General features: G+C 27.9%; 2 protein-coding genes across 3 annotated transcripts; one reads left to right on the forward strand and one right to left on the reverse strand.

Annotated features, from left to right (window-relative positions):
• Nucleotides 1-1460: 1460 nt before the first annotated feature.
• Nucleotides 1461-10635, forward strand: LOC138938397 (cytochrome P450 6B7-like). Its single transcript, XM_070305311.1, has 14 exons — nucleotides 1461-1758; nucleotides 2143-2309; nucleotides 3229-3483; nucleotides 3583-3748; nucleotides 4133-4348; nucleotides 4775-5020; nucleotides 5253-5415; nucleotides 6826-6998; nucleotides 7341-7507; nucleotides 8426-8680; nucleotides 8783-8948; nucleotides 9305-9523; nucleotides 9937-10188; nucleotides 10412-10635. Exons 1-14 carry the CDS (start codon nucleotides 1461-1463, stop codon nucleotides 10582-10584), a joined length of 2916 nt encoding a protein of 971 aa, XP_070161412.1. The 3' UTR covers nucleotides 10585-10635.
• On the reverse strand, nucleotides 9841-16614 carry LOC138938326 (aminopeptidase N-like). 2 transcript variants are annotated; one of them, XR_011447681.1, is made up of 12 exons: nucleotides 16048-16614; nucleotides 15357-15809; nucleotides 14489-14663; nucleotides 14268-14424; nucleotides 13814-13895; nucleotides 13069-13451; nucleotides 12647-12927; nucleotides 12177-12370; nucleotides 11500-11769; nucleotides 11189-11255; nucleotides 10885-11118; nucleotides 9841-10180 (listed from the first exon to the last, which is right to left on the reverse strand). XR_011447681.1 is itself a non-coding variant. In XM_070305234.1 (11 exons), the coding sequence occupies exons 1-11, from the start codon at nucleotides 16545-16547 to the stop codon at nucleotides 10987-10989; spliced, it is 2694 nt and encodes an 897-aa protein (XP_070161335.1). In that variant the 5' UTR covers nucleotides 16548-16614; the 3' UTR covers nucleotides 10373-10986. The 2 variants fall into 2 exon arrangements, 1 of the variants encoding a protein (XP_070161335.1); XM_070305234.1 differs by lacking the exon at nucleotides 9841-10180 and having other exon boundaries at nucleotides 10373-11118.
• Between the last annotated feature and the right edge of the window lie 314 nt (nucleotides 16615-16928).

Below are 16928 nucleotides of genomic sequence, written 5' to 3' on the forward strand. Positions count from 1 at the left end.
TATAATGATCAAACGTAATCATATTATTACACTCATTTCTCGTCTATGATACTTTCATTCTGTTTTATATACATATTTGCAATTTTTTATTGTCGTTAATATCTTCAAGTGCAATACATCAATTTATTAATATTATTATAAGTAAAGAGAAAGAGAGAGAGAAAGTGAGATATATGATGTAAGATATTGCAGTTTTATATACATATAATTAATATTTATTTATAACGTTAATAAGAATCATAACTTGCGTTTTTCATTCGCGGCAGGAGTTGTACTAGGATAAAAATTCCAATGATTGAATAGTATAATGTATATTCGTAAAATCTACCGCGTATCAAACAAATTCCGAAACATTTCCAGCTACAAAATTCAGTCGCTTTAGTAACAATCTGTAAGATCAATAGTCGCCCAGTTATCAGCAGATGGCTATTAATCTATGTAAGATAATTCTCAGTTTCATAAGTGGTCATAAATTGTTATAAAAATTTTTACGATTATTTCACACCCACCGTACAAGTTCAGATTTAGCATCATCAAATTCATAGTTGTTCCAAAACTCAAGGAGGAGTTGAAAGGTCGATATTTTATGTCGGATACCGAAGTACAAGTAGGGATCAAAAATAAATCTTACAAAAGTTTTTTCAACGACGGGGTGAGAAAAGGGATAGAGAGTTTAGAAAAATATGTCACATTTAATGGTGATTACGTTGAATAATAAATATTAACTTTAAAGCTGAATAAATTTACTTTATTTTGATGCCAGTTTTATTATTTTATTTTATCCCAACATTTTTATAAAAATGGGGACATTATTTATCAATCAACTTACGTATATATAAATATTAAAGTAATTGATTATATGCTATTTATTTTCATATACAACACTGCGAGTATCAATGCAAACAAAAAATATCAATATTGATAAGAAGAAAAAAAAAGGATATCTTTATTTTATTTGATTTAGAAGTAACTTCACATATGGAAAGACCTTGATCCAAAAATCAGACTTGTGTATATTGATTATCAAAGAGTATATAATATTGCATTTTTTCTGCATGTTACAGTTTACAGTTATTCGCGCATCTCTCAGATCTCGAAATATCTCTCGAAAAGATAGGGCAAGCAATATATCTATAATTCAAAACTTATTCACGCACATGGAAAAATAAGTATAACCAAAGTATATCAATTATTCTCTTTATAAGTTTGAAAGCATTTTTAATATATTTCTTTATTGATAAATCTGATATAAAGCATATACAGGATTTTAATAAGTTTTTCGATATTTGATATAAAATATATGTGCAATATATTGTATTTATTTACAAAATAAAACTTTCTTTCCATTTAACTTTTATTAAATAGTTACATGTAAAATAACTCTAATAATTTCTATACATTTCAGAAAATTAATGGTAAATATTTTACGATATTAATCTGTTATTGTATATGTGTCAGAAATGGTTCCATTATTACTGCTTATCTTATCATGCATCTTATTAATGTATTATTATTGGACAAGACTTCATACCTATTGGTTAAGGAGAAACGTTCCTTGTCCTAAATTTTCATTCTTCGGGAATAATCGAAATGCATCAATACTGAAGATTACAATCGGTGAAAGTCTTCAGACGATATACAGAAAATACGAAGGATATCCGTTCGTCGGTATATACGAACTCGCAACTCCGGTCTTTCTATTGAGGGATCCAAAACTAATTAAATGCATCCTCGTGAAAGACTTTGCCTGCTTTCAGGGTAAGTCACTCTCTTTATCACAATCATAAAATTCTCTCTTCTCTTAATCTTTTTCACTTTTCAACTTCTTTTTAATGTAAAAGTATTTTTATCTAAGTTGTTTTGTTAGCTATATCTAGACTTTTGTCATTGCACTAATTAGTTTCCCGAAATAATTTCTTTCTTAACTCTCTCCATTTTTATTTATTTGTTTTCTCTGCTGCTTATAATTACGATCAAATGCAAGCAAAACTTTAATTTTTTAAGCGATGGATAATGAAATTTTAATGCGGTTTTTGTAACTGTAAGTGTATATATTGTTATATGTATATATATGTTTTTTGTGTCTAAAAACATAAATACACTTGTTAGCGATTGCCATTATTTATTCATATTCCTACTTAGATCGTGGCATATTGATAAACGAACACACTGATCCGCTTAGCGCACATTTAATTAATCTTGACGGACCACGATGGCGAATATTGCGCACGAGTCTCACATCGGCCTTTACAATCAGCAAAACTCGGCACGTATTCGAATTGATCACAGAAGTGTCAGAACAGTTTAAGGTATCTCATATTCTATTTCTTATACATTATTTTCTATTGTCAAAATATCTGTATACAAGTATCAAAGTTCCTTAGAAAAATGTAAAATATAATAATAACAAAAAAAAATAAATAAATACATAACGAATAAGATAAAAAATAACGATTAACATATCATCGTATTATTACACATCCGTTATATTATTCCTATTCAAAATTTAATCTTTTAAAGAAGAATATGTTACGTTATAAATTCAAACTTGAACTTGTGTTTCATCAATATATTGTATTATATTGCCAATATATGATAGTACTTTATTTGAATCTTTAAAAGAAAAAAAAGAGACTTAAAATTTTATTTTAAAATCTATATTTTATTATTCAAAGCAAATTCTGCAACAAAATTAACCCATATTTAATAAAGAATATAACAATGTAAATTATCAATTAAAAATATCAAAACAAAATTTATTTTGCTTCTTTAGTAGATGATTAAAAACAATATGCACAACATAGTCAAAAGAAAACATTATCAGACATCTAGAAACAATATCTATTTTAAACCAAAAGATTTTTTTTTCTTGTTTTATCCAAATAAGAAACTAAATAAATTATCCGAAGAAGTCAAGCGCACACATATTCTTTAATTGTAAAATTTTACTAAAATATAAATTAATTCCAAATAACTTTACATAAAAATTTTGTAATTATAAGCTAATTTAAAAATTATATCCATGATATAAAATTTGCAAAATACAAAGCTTGTTCAAAACTCATTAAATGCACAAAATAAAATTGCTTTAGAAAATTCCCGAAATAAATTATTCTTGCATTGTTTCTACAAACAAACTCTGAATACTTAGACAATATATTCGTGCACTATTTGTCAATTTATAGATCTTGCACTAAACTAATACATAATAATAACTGTCTGGTTTAGCAATTTGTAGACCAATATGCAGACAATGAAGATCCTGTCGAATTCCGCAATCTTGCTGCCAAGTTTGCCAGCGAGATCATGGCAAGCTGTTACTTCGGGCTTAAAACTAACACGATACAAAATGATGATTCCGAATTTCAAAAAATGTGTAAAAAGATTATGGATCCGTCGTTCAAGATAGCGATAAAGAGATATATACGTGATTACATGCCCAAAATATTCAAATGGTTATCCATTAGCTTAGCATCTCAGGATGTAACGTATCAATTTATTAATATTATTACAAGTAATAGCAAGAAAAAAAATCTGTTGAATTTATAATTTATATTTATATTGCCTATCTTTCTTATAAAGGTTACCGCCTACTTTACGGGAATAGTAAAAGAAATAATTACACACAGGCAAATGAACAACATAACACGAAATGATATTATGCAAATTTTGATAGACTTGAAATATGAGAAAACAAAGATAGAAGATACGCTAGCGCAAAACAAGGCATCCGAATCTAATGATATAGGTATCAGAAAGAGATGTCACTTTTTATTTAAGACACTTTTAATCTATGTAGTTTTATAATAATTATATGTAATTAAATTATATTTATATATAATTTATATATAATTAAATATTTATTTATAATATTAATAATATTATAACTTGCGCGTTTTCCGATATTATTTATTATTAATATCTAGAATTATATATAACTAACTATAATGACAATTACTTATGACATTATTAGAAAAAAAGTGAAGCTCTTGTAAGTACAAATATACATTAATTAAGTTTTTTTAAATATTTATATATATATATAGAAAATAATTTATTTATATATTTCTAAACATTAATAATTTGCAATCGTATAAAAAAATTGATTATTTTACATTGATTATTGTTTCAGTCATCGATGACAGGCTTATCACAGCCCAGGCTTTTATATTCCTTGTGGCTGGCGATACCCCATCGGGGACTATAAGCTTCGCTATGTATGAATTAGCTGCTAATTCTAAGCTTCAAGAAAAGTTGTACGACGAAATACGAACTGTCTATGAGAAGCACGGTTGTTTTTCTTACGATATTATATCCGAAATGAAGTATCTCGATTGCGTCGTTCGCGGTAAGTCCGAATAAAAATTCCAATAATTAAATAGTATAATGTAAATATATTCGCAAAATACAATTATTTCAGTAACAGCTATTAAGATCATTGGTCGTCCAGTTTTATTAGCTGTTAACCACTAATCTAATATAATTCTTAGTTTTAATGTTTACGAATTATTATAAAAATCAAATTTGAAAGATAAGGTAAAAGTTGTATTTATCAACAATTTTTTTATTTACTTCTATTTAAAATAACTACACATTATTCCTTATTACTGTTACAATCTTTGTGTATTATACATATATAAAACACAAATAAAAAGAAGTAGAATGATATGGTTTTATATTTAGCACGGTTATAAATTCTTCTCATTAAATAAGAATCGTGTTTATATTAATGAAAAGACATTGACGATTTTAAAAAAAGATGCTACACTTTTAGAAACACTTAGAAAGTATCCGCCCACTGGTGTGATACACAGAGTCTGCGGAAAATCATACAAAATTCCCGATTCGGATATCGTTTTAGAAAAAGGTACAAAAGTTCTCGTGCCTATTTATGCAATTCATCATGATCCGCTTTATTATAAAAATCCAGATACATTCGATCCGGACCGATTTATTGAAAATAAGAAGCTTTATAATGACACATATCTACCTTTTGGTAATGGACCACGAATCTGTATTGGTAATATATTTTGAGAAATTAACAAAACATTGAATAATTGAGCAACATTTATGTAAATATATATTTTATATATATATATAATGCATATTTAAAGATTCTACATATTTTTCAAAACATTATAATACGAGTAGGAAAATTTAATATACTTGCTCTATATTATATAAAGTTATTAACAGTATATTAACATTTATTAACAGTATTTTTTATAACTTTCTATTTTCATGATAAACAGGAATGAAGCTTGGTTACATTATAATAAAAGTATTTCTCATTACTCTTATGGCGAATTATAAAGTGGAACTGAGTGAGAAGACCGCTATTCCATTACAGTTTGTACCCAATACTTTTACATTGAGAAGTAAATCTGGGATATGGTTGAGAATCCGGCGTCGTTTACAAAAATAGAAAACAACTATACGATTAAAATATTAATTAAGACATTTCGGCAAAGATATGTTGCAATTAAAGAAAAGCTGTAATTCAATATTGTTCACGCCGGAGAAATTTATGCGTGTACGGAAATTTTAATTAACTCAGTTTCAAATAAATAAATTTAAGAAAAAAAAAAGATATATATATATAATATACATGCTATTGAATTTTTGTAAAAAGAATGTAAAAAATTATCCAGCAGTGTTAAAGTGCAAAATTAATATATATCATTTCATAATTTTATAAGATGAAAATTACTTACATTAATTATACATATATTGTATATCTTATACAAAATGCGACGATGCTCTTACCTGCATAATTACGATATCATCTTTAACGATTCTGCTTCGATTTAAGCGCATTACGTACTTGGGAGAAAGCGATATAAATTTCTATTAAATAATCGACTTAATATTATTGAATTGATGTTATAAATATGTACTACTTATGTATCCATTACATATATTGTATATTTAAATATATGTATATATATATACACAATATATCAAAATTATTCATATTAATTTCAATAGAAGTCAATGTATTGTTTTGAAAAAAAAACGAAAAGTTTATTGAAATTTATTTTATTATTTTCGATATATTTACTTAAATAAATATATAAATATCAGAATGACTGATTATATGCTATTTATTCACATACACAGCGCAGATATCAATATAAATAAAAGATATCAATGGTAAATAAAAAGAGAAAGAAGGGGGGAATATCTTCTCTTTATATGATTAAAAAAGTTACTTTTGTAGAAGTCCTTGATCCAAAAACCAGTCTTGCGTATATTGGTTATGCAAGAGTATATAATACTGCATTTCTCTGCATGTAGCTTGCAGTTGTTCGCGCACTTCTCGGATCTCGAAATATTTCTAAGAGACGGGCAAGCAATATATTTATAATTCAAAACTTATCGTATGTAGAAAAATAAGTGTAAACTGTAAACAAAGTTTCAACGTTTAACTATTCTCAATATAAGTTAGAAAGTATTTTTAACATATTTTTTCTATTTTCAAATCTGATATAAAACGTATATGGTACATGATTGATTCAATATTTGACAAAATATATAGTTCTATAATAACATGTATGCGCAATATCATTTATAAAACAAAATTTTAATTTTATATTTAATTCTTTTTAATAAATTATTACTTGTAAAATTAATCTAATAATTTGTACACATTTCAGAAACTTGGTGAATATTTTACGGTATTAATCCGTTACTGTAAAAAATGATTTTGTTATTGCTGCTGGTTTCCTTATGCATCTTACTACTGTATTACTACTGGACGAGACTTTATACATACTGGTTAAGAAGAAACGTACCTTGTCTTAAATTTTCGTTTTTCGGAAATAGCCGAAATGCATCGATGCTGAAGATTACAGTCGCTGAAAGTCTTCAGATGATATACAGAGAGTACGAAAGATATCCATTCGTCGGTATATACGAGCTCGCAACACCGGTCCTCCTGTTGAGAGATCCAAAACTAATTAAATGTATCCTCGTGAAAGACTTTGCCTGCTTTCAGAGTAAGTAAACACAAAATTCTCTTCTCTTAAGTTTATTGACTTGTTAAACTCTTTTTTTAATATAAAAGTATTTTTATTCAAACTGTTCTGTTAGCTACATTTGGACTTTTGTCATTGCAGTCTAATTAATTTCTCGAGATTAATTCTCTCTGTATTTCTTTATATAATTTCTTCTTTTCAATTCTTATAATTACAATCAAATACAAGTAGCCTTAAATTTTTAAGCGACGAATAATGAGATTTTAATGCGATTTCTGTTGAGATGATTGTATATATATATTCCAATAAACACAATTACACTTGTTAGTGATTGCCATTATTTATTCATAATTCTATTTCTAGGTCGTGGCATAGCGATAAACGAACACGCTGATCCGCTTAGCGCACATTTAATTAATCTCGATGGGCAGCGGTGGCGAAAATTGCGCACAAAGCTCACATCGGCCTTTACAACGAGCAAAACTCGACACGTGTTTGAATTGATCAAAGAAGTGTCAGAAAAGTTTAAGGTATCTCATATGCTATTTCTGATATATTTTATTCTATTCGCAAAATATTTTTAGCAAAATATCTTTGTTTTTAAGTATCAGTTCTTTAGAAAAATGAAGTTCCTTAGAAAACATAATTAATAATTTAAAAAAATATAATAAATAAGGTGGAAAGATAATGATTATACGTGTCATCATATTATTACGCATCCGTACAAATTATTTATATTAAAAACATAATCTTTTAAAGAGGAATATGTTGCGTGATAAATTCAAACTTGAACTTGTCTCTCAATATATTATATTAATAAATCTTTAAAAGAAAGAATAAAGAAACTTAAAATTTAATCTGTAAATCCATATTATTATTCAAAGCAAAGTCTGGAACAAAACTAAATTATATTTGCCAAAGAGTATAATAATACAGCAAATTATAAGTTAAAAATTTTTAAAAAGTTTTTATTTCCTTTTTTAGTAGATAATTTAAAACAATACGCACAACATATTCAAGAGCAAACGATATTAGGCATATTAAAAACAGCATTCATCTCGAATCAAAAGTTTTTCCTTCTTCTTATTCTCTCTAATTATGGAAACTAAATAATTTATTTAAAGTGATCGAGCATTTGCTTTAATTGTAAAAAAATTTTACACGGACACAAATTAATTCCAGATATATTAACAGTCAATAAAAAAATTTTGTAATTTTAAATTAATTTAAAATGTACATCCCCGGTATTAATTTACAAAATACAAAGCATCTTCGGAACTCATCAAATGCACAAAATAAAAACTTTCCAAAAAATTTCTGAAATAAATTATTTTAATGCAATATGTTCCTACAAACAAACTCTGAATACTAACAATAAGACAATATATTCATGCTGTATTTGTCAAGTTATAAATTTTGCACTAAACTAATAAATTCATTTGGTTTAGCAATTTGTAGACCAATATGCAAACAATGAAGAGCCCGTCGAAATTCGAAATCTTACTGCCAAGTTTACCAGCGAGATCATTGCAACCTGTTTCTTCGGACTCAAAATTAACACGATACAAAACGATGATTCCGAATTTCGGAAAATATGCAAAAAGATCGTAGATCCATCATTAGAGATAGCAATGAAGAGATATATACGCGATTACATGCCCGGAATATTCAAATGGTTATCGGTCTGCTTAACACCTCGGGATGTAACGTATCAATTTATTAATATTATTATAAGTAAATATCAAGAAAGAAAGATCTGTTTTAATTTATATAATTTATGTTTATTTCATTTCTATCTTGTAAAGGTTACCGCCTACTTCACGAAAATAGTAAAAGAAATAATTACACACAGGCAAATGAACAACATAACACGAAATGATATTATGCAAACTTTAATAGATTTAAAATATAAGGAAACAAAGATGGAAAATGTGCTAGCACAAAACGAGACATCTGAATCTAATGATATAGGTATCAAAAAAACATTTCATTTTTTTGTCTAATTGTAAGACCCTTTCATTCAGAGTAATTTTATATATAATTATATATGATTACATTATGTTTATATATAATTAAATATTTATTTATAATATTAATAATATTAGGGCGTTTTCCTATGTTATTTATTATTAACATCTAGAATAATATATATAATTAACTGTATCTACTTATGTATACATAACATTGCTAGAAAAAAAAATGAAGTTTTTATAAGTCCAGATATAAATTAATTAAATTTTTAAATATATACATGTGTATAAAAAATAATTTGTTTATATATTTCTTCAAATTATTAATTTTGCAATCGATCATTTTATATGTTTCAGTCATCGATGACATGGTCATTGCAGCCCAGTCTTTTATATTTTTTCTAGCTGGCTTTGAAACCTCATCAACGACTATGAGCTTCACTATGTATGAGTTGGCTGCTAATCCTAAGATTCAAGAAAAGTTGTACGACGAGATACGAGCCGCCTACGAAAAGCATGGCTGTTTCTCTTACGATATTATATCCGAAATGAAGTATCTCGATTGCGTCGTTCGCGGTAAGTATCCATCCGAAAAATTCCGATGATTAAATAGCATAATGTAAATATGCTGGCAAAATTCACTTACTTCAGTAACAATTAATAAGATCAATGATCATTCAGTTATTAGCGATTGATTACTAATCTAAGATAATTCTCAGTTTCAATGTCCATAAATCCTTTTATAAAAATTATTGGAAAAGGTAAAAGAAGAGCTGTTTGTCAACAATTTTTCATTTACTTCTATTTAAAATAATCATGTTGTTTTTTTATTACTATTGCAAGTTTCGTGTATTATAAAAAACACAAACAAGAAGAAGTAAAATATGCACACATGAATTTATATTTAGGTTACAAATTATTATATAATAATTGTGTATATTAAGGAAGAGATATTGACGATTTTAAAAAGATGTTTTTAACACTATTAGAAACACTTAGAAAGTATCCGCCCGTTGGTGCGACACAAAGAATCTGCGCAGAATCGTACAAAATTCCCGATTCGGATGTTGTTTTAGAAAAAGGTACAAAAGTTCTCGTACCTATTTATGCAATCCACCATGATCCGCTTTATTATAAAAATCCAAATATATTCGATCCGGACCGATTTATTGATGAGAATAAGAAGCTTCATGATAATGACACATACCTACCTTTCGGCAATGGACCACGAATCTGTATTGGTAATATATTTAAACAAATTAAATAAAACATTTAATAATTAAGCAATATTTATATAAATATATGTTATATATATGTATATATATATATATATATATATATATATATATATATATTCAATATATATTCGTTTTATATCAAGTTATACATCGCTGTATATAATATTATATAAAGTTATTAATAGTGCATACTTTTCATATAACTTTTTATTTTCATTGTAAACAGGAATGAAGTTTGCTTATGTCCAAACAAAAGTAGGTCTCGTTACTCTTGTGGCGAATTATAAAGCGGAACTAAGTGAGAAGACTGCTGTTCCATTACAGTTTGAACCGACTAGTCTTACGTTAACAAGTAAATCTGGGATATGGTTGAGAATGCGTCGTCGTTTGCACGAATAAATAAAAAATGTATCATTAAAATAATTAATAAAAATATCTTGACAAAGATATATCGAGAGAGATTAATGAAGAGCTGTTATTCAGTATTATTCATGCCGGGATACTTTATGTGTATACAGGAATTTTAATTACCTCAGTTTTAAATAAATAAATATACATATATATTTATACACGCACTTAATATTTGAACTGTCAAATGAGCGTTGTTCACCCATGACAGGCTTTTATTGATATAAAGTAATGCATAGCACAGTGTCGAGATAACCAATCAAAATCGCGGAAAAGAGCAACAATACTTACGAGTATCGATGTATACAGTAACTTTATAATATTTTCATATTGGCACATTTATTTATTAAACATCAATTTTATTCGATGTATCATTATTTAATGTAATGTGCATTATAAGAATTGACTGTTTTCGAGAATGCTGCGAACTTTCGACAACTTTGCGTTCATTTCTGTCAGTTTTTTTGTCCTATAGGCTAAATCCTTGCTTATGTCGAGTCCACGTTGTTCAGCAAAAGCTTTTATCTGTAACAGATTATATCAAATTTTGCAATTACCTATCACATAAAAAAACAATATTATAATATTATTTTACCTTTTCAATGTGATCTTCTCCAGTACTCCTCATAATAATATAGTTCAAACTATATTGGTCATATTCACTATTATAAAATATATATTATTAAAAATTGCTTTAAAATGATTATTAAACGTAATTTTTTGTTATGTCTATCTCTGAGCAGAAAATATTTTATATAAATTTATATATATATATACATGTAAATATTTTGTTTTGTATATGTGCAATTATATCATGCAGCACAGCAAAACATATATTTCTCAAAAAGAAGAAGACAAAGCATACATTTAAAGAATATTGATTACACGAAAACAAAAGTTACTTACTCTGCGACAATCTGTTCGAAATGTTTTATGAAGAAATCAATCGCCCTATCTACATTTAGCAGATTCTCAAGCATATTTTTAAAGAGATAATAATATTTATTTCTTTCCTTTACAAAGTTTAAGTGCTTTTCGATGATGTCTAAATTTTCCGAGCAACCAAGAAACGTAAGATGACTCGTTGATGTTTCATTTCCTCTCTGCAGAAATTGATTCCAGATAGATTCATTAGCTGGTATCAAGCCGAAGCAGATAAATTCTTCAGATGAAATTCTAATATGAAATTGAAATAAAAATATTTAAGATTTGTTCAAACAATTCTTTGATTAAATACATAAAAAATCGTGCATTAAATATGACTGTTATTTCGTTTTATTTTTTATTTCGTAGTAAAATGTGATGCGTCGACAATGAAAGTTATTAATCTGATATAATCTTTTTAACAAACATTTGATGTTATGTATCATATCGGATATAAATAATTATCTTATTTTGATTAAACAGAAGTAATAATTCAAGAATTAACATTTTATTTTATAAACTAATTGTTTTTGTATTATAGAGAGAATCAGTATTATTGTAGTATCTAATCTAATTTAATGATGTTTGAGATGAAATCAAATTTGTTAAGTTTATTTGTTGTATTTATATATCTTATTGTTAGTAATAATAGAACTCACTTGTTTGCAATTGGATCTTCCACATATGCAAGTAATTTAGCGGTAGCTTTCTCTCGACATTTCGGATGTGTGTTATATAAACAAGCAATGTTACTGAAGTCTGACCTAATTTTTATAGTCATAAAATCGTCATCAGGATGATCATCGAAACCAATACTTTCAAATAGTTTATGCGTCAAGTTGAAGAAATATGGCTTAAAAACATTTTATAATAATCAAGCAGATTAAAAATACGGTAAACTTATAGTTTGAGATAGATTAGTTTTCTTTTTAATAATTGCTTTAATTAATGGATATTTTATTTGTGAAAATCAATCACAAAATTAGAAAATATTAATATTTATTTTTTCTCGATATTTTAATTCTTTTTTTCTATCTTTTTTTTTTATTTTTTCTTTCTATTAGGTTTTAATTTACATAATTAATCAGTTTTAATAATATTGTCATAAATTGTGTGAAACGTATCTTACTTTAAAGATCGGAACTCCTTGGGGCATCGACAGATAATCAAATATTTCAGATTTAATGATTCGGAATACTGTATACCATGGGGCAGGATCAATCTCGCGTGACAAATACTGTATAACGTCGGCAAAAGTAATAAAATCAAGCTGTTCGATCAACATTAAATAGTGAGCGTCATCGATGATTTGTGCACGATTTAAAATTGGAATTTTGTCATAATCGTCGGAATTAAGGAAAGCGGCGATTCTTTTCCAATTGGTTACATCATAATTTACGCGATAATAACCTATTTAGAATAAGAGAACGGCTAAGTACATAATATGTAATGTACATGTAGTGAATTAAATTTCAATATTTCAGAATTTGCTATCGCACAAATATTGAATAAATTCTTTAACTGTATATTTTATATCGCGACGATGTTTACCTGTTAACTGCTTATTTACAATAATCCAGTCATTAACATCCACTCCTTCAATCGTTACACTATCGTTCTGAGGTTTTAACCAATGAGTAGCCAGCGTTGATGAAGAATTCGGATTACTTTGCGTCATGTAATTCAATGGAATCCACCACGCGTCGTTTCTTTTAGTATCATTGGATTTTGGGAGTTTAATTCTCTTATGTTGCGTTGCCTTAATCTCACCTGTATCATAATCTCGATCTATTGTCACGATAGGATACGCTTCCTGGTTGAACCAAGTGTCCATCACTTCTTTTACTTTAAAATCATTGCGCGGTACGTCTGACTCATCGAGAGCATCTTGTAATGCTTTCCATAAATCATTTGGCGTGGCACTGCTATATTCACTGAAAATCAAGAATGTACACTATATGCAAGCATAATTGATAATGATATTTGAAAGATTCTCTGATTATTTTTGTAACTGCAGTCTAATTTCTTCATTTAAAGCTTAAGAAAATTAATACATTAAATTAATAAATTAAATTCTTTTTAGCTTTAAAATTAATTTAAAAAAAAAACACATGTTTAACATATCCTGAATTCTTCAATCAGAGGCATATCTACGTTTAAATATGCAAAATCAGTTTGATGTTAATCGAACATATGCGGTAAAATTGCTGACACTTTCTCACATCTGTTAACATATAGATCTTCTGTTATTTAAAAAGTTAATAGTAATAAAACATTTCAAAAAAATTATACTAACTGTGCTTGAAGATATTTTATCAAACCTTCTCGAAATACGTCTTCCCTCAAGACATGCGATATCATTCGCAATAGAACGGCAGCTAAAAAATGAGAAACAGAATTTATAATTATTCTTTACAAATAAATATAAACAATCACGCAATATAAAAAATATAATGTTTATTTTGACTTGTATTAATTAATTCTGAAACTTACTATTATGCTTTTAATCCGCATGTTTTAAAGAAAATAAATGTAAATTATTATATGAAAATTGACTCAATATTTTTCAGTAGTCTTAATATATTAAATTTTGCATCTTTTTTCTATCTTTTATTGTAAATAAATCATTTTTTGTTTGTAAAAAATATTATCATAATTATTTTATAACAATTATCCAATTGGTCAACTAGATATTTAACAATACCATTATATGCATATAGTTAAATAAATATATTTAAAAGATGTCTTACGTTTTACGTACGTGTTACCGTAAGAATAAGCGTTATAGACATCTAAATGATTAGTAATGTTTATGTTGATCGGCTCAGAATGGAAAGAATCCATAAGCAATTGTGATTGTTCATCTTCCACCACAAAATAATCCATCAATCGCCATTCTTTGATAAACTGAGAAGAACAATCTCGTTAAAAAATTAATACAATATATTTTGATCGTGCAATCTACCTATACCTTGTCTGTAATATAGTACTTCATGTAATTCGAAATGCCCTCGCTCAACCAAAGATAATTCCACCAAGCCGGGCTAACTAGATTTCCAAACCATTGATGCGCCAATTCGTGAGTGATTGTCATAGTATTTTTAAATTTCGAGAGTAAACCCTCGTCTTTGAGAAGTACATATTGCCTTAAAATTTTCGGATATTTATATTGTACATTAGAAAGACAATTATATAATATATAATATACATATAACATTATATCGCGATATAGTAAATCGACAAATATAATTTTGAGAGGACATTTTGCAATGTTCATATACTTGTAGATATCGAAAGAAGAACTGCGTAAAAAAATGATTTTTATTTTCCTGTTTCTTCTTTTTTTAACAATTTTAACGAATTAATTAGATTTTTATGGTTAAAGTGATACCAAACACAACATAATTCGCATAATTTTCAGTTAATGGCGTAATAAGAATTTTTGTTATGCATATAACTGTAAATTTTAATCATGTCGTGTTTGATGTAATTTACTGCAAAAGTCCCAATTTTTTTAATAATTCATTAAAATTAATTACAAAAAAAAAAGATAAATTAAAAACTTTAGATTTTATTATATTGACAAAAAATATTAATTAATTAATTAATTATTAATATCATATTAAAAAATAGTGACAGAAATTAAATTTTTCTTCTTTTTCGCTATTTTTTTCTATTAAAATAAAACAGTTCTTTTACAGCTCTAATTATCATATATGAAGAGATATCTCTTCGATTTGATTATAATTATACGAGAGTAGGATCTTATCTCCTTTGTTTTTAAGGGATCATTAATTATTATTATCTCTGACGAGTGTAAGAGATACGCTTGTACTCACGCATAAGCGATCATGCCCCAGTTTTCGGTGGCACGGCTCGAATATTGGGGAATGGCGACGTGATCCATTTTCGGCACGTGAACAGTGCTGTTGGTGAATCTTTCGAGCTCGCGCGTTGCCTTCTCGGCGATATCGAGAGGATACGCGGCGTAACGTAGAAGATGCCTCGGACCCCATATTTTCATGGTACCGTCCAAATTGGAGACGTAATCGTAATCGGCGATCACGAATCCCAGCAGGTTAGTGGACATGATGGGCGTCGTTTCGAAGTACGTCCACAATTTTCCGTCGACCGGATCGACTTCCGATCGTGCGGATGGCATGTTAGATAACGCCGTATAATTAGGATAGTGTTTTATGGAAAATTTGAAGGTCGCTTTTATGGCGGGCTCGTCCCAGCACGGAAACGCCTGTCGCGCGAAGACCGATTGCAAATGCGTTGCTGCCAACCATCTGTAAATTTATTGTAATTCGCTTAATTCAATAATTAGGGCAATTGAGACAGTTAAGAAGATGATATATTATCCTCTCCTATTAATTTTATTCACATTTATTCATTTTATAATATATTTATATTTATATTATATAAATATAATATATTTATATTATAATATATTATATTTATATGTTACATCTCTCTTCTCTATTAACTTTATTTCTACATATAAATCTCTTATTAACAATTACTTACACTCTGTGACCTTCATTATCAGTATAGAAACTTCTGTAGAATCCACGCGTATATCCAATTACACCCGTGAATTTCAGATATAGCTTGTAAGTTCCAGGATCCAATCGCTCCTCGAATCGTATAGTCAAAATTTGCGTGTCACTGTTATATTCATGCTCCTTTGGAATGTAATTCTGTGCAGCATTTACATCGCCATCCCCATTGCGAGTCAATCTCGTCAGCAATTCGTCTATCGTCAGTTGTACTATGTGCAACGCGATCGTGTTTGTCGGTTCGCGCACCTCGATATCGATACTCACTTTGCCATCGGAGGTGAAGTTATCTTCCACAATATGCGGTATTAATATTATGTCATAATGAATCGGTACAACTTGTTTTGGTAGCCGATATATATTTTCCCCTACTACCGTATTATTCACCGCTTCGTTATCTTGAAGAGGAACGCTCTGACTTGCTACAAGGAATAGGGCTATCGTCAACAGACTCTTGACAACAGCCATAACGTAACGAGCTAAATTATACAACTATGTACCATGCGCTTCGTTCAGCAAGACTGATGCAAAGCAATCTTCTCGCACACAATATTCGGAATATTTATATGCCATATTTATAAAAAGGCTCTCTAAAAAATTCTGTAAAAAAAAAAAAATTTTTATCGCTTATGACGTGCTACTATAGTTTCATAGGTCATCGAGTTTGCTATTTTCTTAGTAATGTACGCTTCTTAACATGTCTTAATCATCTTTCGAGATAATAATAGAAAAATAACAAAAAGAAAGACTGAAGCACATTTAGCAAAACTGATACAAAATAATATTCTCGCACACAATCACATATAATATACAATATATATATATATCGGTATTTTAATATTTTTATAA

This window comes from Polyergus mexicanus, unplaced genomic scaffold, assembly GCF_030449975.1.
Source record: "Polyergus mexicanus isolate NDT 795.1 unplaced genomic scaffold, iyPolMexi1.0 SCAF_12, whole genome shotgun sequence".
NCBI classification, from domain to species: Eukaryota; Metazoa; Arthropoda; class Insecta; order Hymenoptera; family Formicidae; genus Polyergus; species Polyergus mexicanus.